The following is a 7,488-nucleotide window of genomic DNA, read 5'->3' as shown; positions in this document are numbered from 1 at the left end:
GCAAAATTTCTAATTGCTTGTGACTGTGAGGTCCATACCACTCCTAATAAACCTGGTTCTTTCAAGAAGGAACCAGTCAATAGCAAGGTCAGAGCCTTGGTGCATGAGAGTGGGGCTAAGGATGTTAAGATTGAGAGACTAAAGAAGAGGTTGACTAAGGTAGAGACTGAGAGAGATGTTCCCAGAACTAGAGCTGGAAAGAGAAAAGGAGAAGAATGATGGCATTTTTCAAGATATGTTGAAACTCCTCCAAGTCAAAAACCTAGCACCTAGTTCTTCCCAGCCTTAAGCCTCCTAGCCTAGTGTAGATCAACCAGTGATCCAGTTTGGGACTTTTTGTTTTTTTTTTTCTCATATTTTCAGTATTTTTATTTCTTTTTATGCTTGGTGGTAGAATCTTATCAATCATCAATGAAATTCACTGTTTTTTCTCTAACTGTTTGTTTATATTTCTTTGATGGTTGAAATTCTTAGCTTGATCTATGATGATTAATCCATGTTTGCATTTGAAGTATCCCCAGTAGCCATGAGTAAGTTTAAAATCTGGTTATCTCACATTTTTATGCAACTTTTTGATGATGCCAAAAGGGGGAAAAAGGTTATGCTTTATATTTTGAATAGTGATGTTTATAACCTAATGTGCATGGTCCTTGATGATTAATGATAAAAAAGAAAAATATTTCAAACATTGTGTTGATGTTGAGCTAAGTTGAAATAGGGCCTAAGCTTATAAAAAGCACCGAGTTTGTCATCATCAAAAAGGGGGAATTTGTTGGCCCAAGTGAATGTTAGTTTTGAAGATTGACAACGGAAGCTCAGGCATGAACCAGGTTCATCCCTTGTGGTGTATAGAAAAGGGCAAATTCGAACATGTGGGATGAACGTGAAGGAGTCAAGCTTAACTTGGCATATTTGATATCTCCTGATCGAAAAGGTTGCATAATTGATAAGGAGAAGGACTCCTTACTCAAATAGAACATTGTTCAAGATAGAGAAGGAGTTAGAAGTTGAGATTAACTAGAACTCTTCCACCAAGGAAGAGTAGCACTAGAACTGTAGTTATTTCTTCATCTACTAACTCTATATATTGCAGGATATTCTCATTTTATAGGTAATGCACAAATGCAGAAGTTAAATAGGAATTGAGAGCAAAATAGCAAGGCATTTTGCAAGCAATTCGTGTGTGATTCAAGTGTGCAAACCTGAAGCTACATGAACCAGATAGAAGATTCAGTTCCAAGTGTTTGTCTTTTATTCTAGTTCAGTTGTAGTAGATGTTTTTATATTGTACCTTCAGCTTTATCTAGAGGAAATTATAATAGGTACTCAAAGTATTCAAGTTAGAGTTAACTTGAAGTTGTCGCAACAGTTAGAGGCTGTTTGCTACAACGGGGTTAGAGTTAGTCCAAGGTCTACAAAAGTGTTTTATAAATGCAGTTTTTAGTTCAGTGATTTAGTGGAGAGTTTGGGAAAATCCTACTAGGAAGTAAGTCATGGTTTTTTTACCTTTTGAGCTAGGTGTTTTCCATGTAAAATACTTGTGTTCTTTACTTTCTACATTTACTATTTCTGTAATAGTAGGTTAAGGAACACTTAGAAGAACCAGGTCCTTCCATAATCAGTTTAAGCAAAAAATCGGACATCACACAAATCACCCACCTTTTGTGTAATATTGAAGTTAAAACATCAGAGTGGTTGAACCAAACCCCTGCACATCCTAGAGGTGGCTAGAGTAATAAGACTTCAAGGTCATCTACCCCTGAAGTTTTGGGGGAGAATGTGTTCATGCTACTATTTGCATAATCAACAGTCTTCCTTTGTCAGTGTTGGGAGGAAGATCTTCATTTGCGATCCTATATGGAAGGCCACTATCTTTGCAACATATGAGGACTATAAGTTTCTTCTGTTTTGCCAGAAAATAGGAGGAGTTGATAAGTTTGTAGCCAAATCCATAGTAGCTGTTTTAATGGGATACTCCTCTACACAAAAAGGATACGGACTCTATAATATTTTAACTAACCAATTTTTTTTAGCAGGGTTGTTACGTTCATGGAGCACATATTTCCTTTCCAGTTACTAAAAGAAGGAAGGCTGTAGGTTTATCCAAATGGTGTGATATCACACACTGATTCCCCAGAATAGAGATATCACTTGAGAAGCCAACACAAGCTGCAACAACATCAGAAGGAGTGATCTCAACCCCTGGAATTTCACCTTCAGTAGACTTACAACAACATTCAGAGGGAGAGAATTTTATTCCTCAACAAGCACCATCACCTGATGCACCTGCCAATAATCAAGATCATCCAGTCCTCCCTTTAACAGATTTTGGACCTCCTAGAGGAGAAGAACAACTAAGAAAATCAACAAGACCAGTGAAAGAACCCATATGGATACATGATTATATATGTAGAGGCACCTCCACAAAACATTTAACAAAGGCAGCCAGTAGATATCCTTTGGAAGAGTACCTTAGTCACCAAGCTCTCTTAGCGAGCTCTCAAATTTATCTGTCCAAATTCATTGCCACGAAAGAACCTCTCAGTTATGAGGAAGCAATGACAAAGCCCAGGTGGATAGAAGCAATGGATCAAGAGCTAAATGCACTTAAGAAAAATGGCACTTGGTCACTAGTAGACCTACCAAAAGGCAAGGTACCTATTAGATGCAAATGGGTGTTCAAGATAAAGTACAAAGAAAGTGGTGAGATAGAAAGGTTCAAGGCAAGGCTAGTGACAAAGGGATACGACCAGATAGAGGGACTAGATTACCAAGAAACCTTTTCCCCAGTGGTTAAAATGGTAACAGTCAGAGTTGTTCTAGCATTAGCTGCAGCACACAACTAGAAACTACAACAAATGGATGTTTACAATGCGTTTCTCCAAGGGGATTTGACTGAGGAGGTGTACATGTGCTTGCTGCAGGGATTTTCTATCTAGGGGAAGAAAGTATGTAGGCTACACAAATCCTTGTATGGCTTGAAACAAGCTTCACGATAGTGAAACTTGAAGTTGACTGAATCACTTATCAACTCAGGCCTCACACAAAGCCACTTTGATTACTCATTGTTTACAAAAAGAAGGGGCACATGAATGGTAATCATTTTAATGTATGTAGATGATCTTATTATTACTTGGAATGATCAAAATATGATATAAGAATCAAGGACTGGGAGAATTGAGGTTCTTTCTTGGAATTGAGATAGCAAGATCTAAAAAGGGAATCTTGATGAATCAAAGGAAGTTAGCATTGGAGTTGATTAGTAAGCTTGGATTGACAGGATCAACGCCAGCAAGCACACCAATGGAATGTAACCAGAGATTCACTACAACAGAATATGACAAGCAAAACAACTATGAAGGAGATGAGAATCTAGGAGATGGAGGGCCCTATCAAAGATTGGTAGGAAATTTGTATCTCACAATGACAAGGCTAGAAATATTTATGCAGTACATGTTGTATGCGGTGAAATCAGGGGAGTCTATTTCTCGCTGTTAAAGTGCATTCGGGAAGTCATATCGGCATATAGAGGCTACAGGATCACGATCGAGCTCCCTCCCTTGAGGTTCGTCCGCAACCCCGCAAAGATTCTGAGGATACAAAATTTTTTCAAGACCCAATGAAGATTCCGAGGACGGGGGGTTCCCGAGGCGAGCAGCTAGAATAAGTAAACACTAGTACCATGCCTAGCCGTCCCATCCCCGTATCTTTACATTCAATACGCTTTGTAGTATATGGTATTCCCTCTCCTATATAAGGGGAATCCATGCCACTTTGTAAAGGACTGATATTGCTCCATTTCTCCATAAGTGCAATAATATCTCTCTCTCTCTTCTTTCTAAACTCACTCATCCTCTCTGGTCAAGACCACTTTAATATTTATCGCTCTCTTACTTGTTCTTCATTATATTGCTTAGTATTGGCCATAAAGATCCTTGTTTAATCGTATCTTAACTGTTATCCCATTTCCAATTACCACCGATAGCTCGAGCTCAACCCGAACATCGACCCTGAGGTCCCCCATAGACCAGTCCTACATCCGGGTAACAGGCCCCTCGGTTTGATTACTGCCTCGTTTTAGCTTGTATTTCATCATTACACTCCACATTCTTAGCATCATCTGCTTTAACAACCAGCTCGAGAATAGATCACGTATTTTTAGAATCTCATTTAACAATTTAATTGTTGTTACCATTTTCATGGTAAATAGTTTGGCACCCACCGTGGGGCTAAAAATAATACTGATTATTTTCTTGCTGGTCTCATTGCACAAACACACATTATCTTTCACACTTTTTCTTGTCGAAGATCCTTTGATTTCATGTCAATATGTCTGGCTCGGTAAACGGAGTCGAGAACGACAACCTCAAAAACCATGGGGAAAATGGCGTGGTTGTACCAGCCGCTAGAGCACCGCCACAGAATCCCGATAACGCGCCCGGACCGATTCTAGTGGATGCGGATTCACAGGACGCACAACAAGTCGACGAAACTTCTCACACCGACGGGAGCATACAGAACAGTGACTGATAGGAAGCTCAAAAAACCCCGGCCCCAGAAGAACAGGAAGTTAGTCTTCATGTTATTTTTGAAATATTGCAGGCACAGCAACTGGCCATTGCCCAGTTGCAAAGCCATCCGAAGACTCCCAGCACAACGCCACTAGTAACAGCTCCCCCTTCCGAGCTAGTACCTAAAAGGTCAAGCAATAACGGGCCAGTGGCCGACCCTGCCATAGTGAAGATGCTCGAGGAACTCATCAAAAGGATCAATCGAGTGAGAAAATAATTGCAGCCAACGATGAAAAGGTCGAGATCTACAACTCTAGGGTGGATCAGATCCTAGGAGCACCCCCGGTCCTGAAAGGTATAGATTCGAGAAAGTTCGTGCAACGACCGTTCCCGGAGGAAAAGGCTCCGAAACCCATTCCAAAAAAGTTCAGAATACCAGAACTCCCTAAATACAGCGGGACCACGGATCCCAATGAACACGTCATCGCCTACACGTGCGCGGTAAAGGGCAACGACATAAAGAACGATGATATCGAGTCAGTCCTGCTGAAGAAATTTGGAGAAACGCTCTCGAAGAGGGCCATGATGTGGTACCACAACCTGGCTCCCAATTCCATAGATTCGTTCTCCATGCTGGCGGACTCTTTCGTGAGGGCGCACGCTGGCGACATCAAGGTAGAAACAAGGAAGTCCAACATATTCAAGATTAAGCAAAGGGAGAACGAAATGTTGAGAGAATTCGTGTCTCGTTTTCAGACAGAACGAATGGAGCTCCCCCGGTCTCCAACGACTGGGTAGTGCATGCCTTTATTCAAGGCCTGAATGAACGAAGCTCGGTGGCATTGAGGCAGCTGAAAGAGAACCTGATCGAGTATCCTGCTCCAACGTCCACAACCGATACCAGTCAAAGATTAGGGTTGAGGATGACCAGCTGGGAGCCCCTTCGGGCTCAATATACCCGAGCAAGCTTTTGGCGAAAAAGTCAAGACCGAATAAAGAAAGGTACCAACCATACCTCGATGATAGGAGAAACACTCCAAAGCGTAATCCACCCCGCAGCGGCCGACCGGTGAACCAAGGATAGAACCCTTGGGTACCCCTCAACAGGGGTGGCTTTGACAGATACGCAGGGCCAATGGGGGCACCTCGCCTATCAGAGTATAGCTTCAACGTCGATGTGTTAGACATTGTGTTCGCCATTAGCAAAATCAGAGACACCGGATGGCCCAAGATCCTTCCCACAAGAACTACAATTTGATTTGCGAGTTTCACAACTCGCACGGACACCGAACCGAAGATTGCAGGCAGCTTCGAGAGGAAGTGGCCCGATTGCTCGACAACAGGCACCTCTGAGAACTTCTCAGCAACCGGGATAAAAATCAATTGCGAGATGGAGAAATAGCAAAAGGAAACAAAATAGACGAGCCTCAACACGTCGTCCACACAATTTTTTGATGATCGCCCCGAACGCGTTCGAATAAAGGACCACTTAGCAACCGCCGAATAAGCGCCAGAACTCGAGAAGCGCCGTCGTCACCAAGGTATAATCGCACATCCCTCTTCCCACTTTCTACTTCACAGTAACTCTTGTACATGATAATGACCAAGGTAATCAGGACGATACCTTGGATTGAAGATTCTGAGGCTTCAAAGCGTCCGCTACACTCTTTTCCTTTGATCGGATTTTTTATCCCGAAACAGGTTTTTACCTGCAAGTGTTTTTAACGAGGCAACATTGATGCACTTCCAAAGAAGGATCTAGCAAGCCTACGAGACTTTCTTTACAAACGGCCCCGCGCCAAAAAATGACGAACGAAGCCCCAATAGGGAATAATGCATCAGACCAAACGGTCCAAGGAGCCACGCCTGCGCGGGCCGAGATCACAACAACAAAACGGCATGTATTTACAACATATATCTATGCTAAGCAATAAAGAATATCTTTCAGCATCTTGTACTCCAGAAAGGGGGATTTCAACATGCTTCCGGCGAAGGCCTCTTCACCAACTGCGTCCTGAGATACTCGAAGACTTAGCGTCAACAATTCGGCACCCGCACGACCCCAGGGTCGGAACTTCGGGCTCATAAATCCCCTACAAGGCAACTCCGAGCTCACAAAAAACGGCCTTCGAGTTTAAACAAACTCGATGGCTCGGAGACTTTCATTAATTGTCATGCACTGGAAAATCCGAAACTGTAAGACCCCTAGTGGGCAGACTCAGCGTAACCAGATCTATTCTACATTACAACAAAAACTGTAAGACCTCAACAGGCATGACAAACTGTAAGACCTCAACAGGCATGACAAACTGTAAGACCTCAACAGACATGAAAATCCTGAAGTTTAGCATATATGTCGCATTTGTAAGAATCCCGAAAGGGCATACCCTCGGTGTAGATGCCTAAACTATCACTCGGGATAAAAAATGGCTCCATCCAAACACATATGACTATGGTCAAAACGGCTGATACAGCCAAATTAACGTGACTCGAGGATGCCCGACCGTCGCTAAATAAAATCGCAGGCCACTACTACGAATATACTTCGAAAAGAACCGGTTAAAACAGGCTTCCCTCAATAGGCAAAAAATAAGCTTCGACCATATCGGCACCAAATCGCAATGCATCGATCTACTCAACCTACGAGCTAAAAACCTTCCGAGGTGCTCAACCATCGCTGATAACGACTTGAAATCGAGGTTCTTCCAGAATCGATGACGGATCAGGCAAAATTATTTCAAAAGACCTTAACGAGCGGAAAACAAAGCCTACAAAAAGCCTACGGGCAAAACAGCGTAAGAGCCATTGTCGCCAGCAAAACGAGCCTACGTGCCGCACACTAAAAGGTCTCTACGACCAAACAGCGTAAGAGTCATTGTTGCCGGCTTGAAAATTGACAACTTGAGGATTAAAATGAGCTCGAGTCGTAACCCGATTCGGAGACCGGATCCAAAATAGTTAACTATACAAGCCTTAG

At 42.5% G+C, this 7,488-nt stretch overlaps 1 protein-coding gene across 1 annotated transcript; it reads left to right on the top strand.

Annotated features, from left to right (window-relative positions):
* Positions 1–1,777: 1,777 nt before the first annotated feature.
* On the top strand, positions 1,778–2,846 carry LOC142180922 (uncharacterized). Its single transcript, XM_075253028.1, has 3 exons — positions 1,778–1,935; positions 2,037–2,093; positions 2,138–2,846. Exons 1-3 carry the CDS (start codon positions 1,778–1,780, stop codon positions 2,844–2,846), a joined length of 924 nt encoding a protein of 307 aa, XP_075109129.1.
* The last annotated feature ends 4,642 nt before the right edge of the window (positions 2,847–7,488 follow it).

The sequence above is a fragment of the Nicotiana tabacum genome, chromosome 5 (genome assembly GCF_000715075.1).
Source record: "Nicotiana tabacum cultivar K326 chromosome 5, ASM71507v2, whole genome shotgun sequence".
NCBI classification, from domain to species: domain Eukaryota; kingdom Viridiplantae; phylum Streptophyta; class Magnoliopsida; order Solanales; family Solanaceae; genus Nicotiana; species Nicotiana tabacum.
The sequence above is the reverse complement of the archived record's forward strand: the minus strand, read 5'-3'. Positions and strand labels throughout refer to the sequence as shown.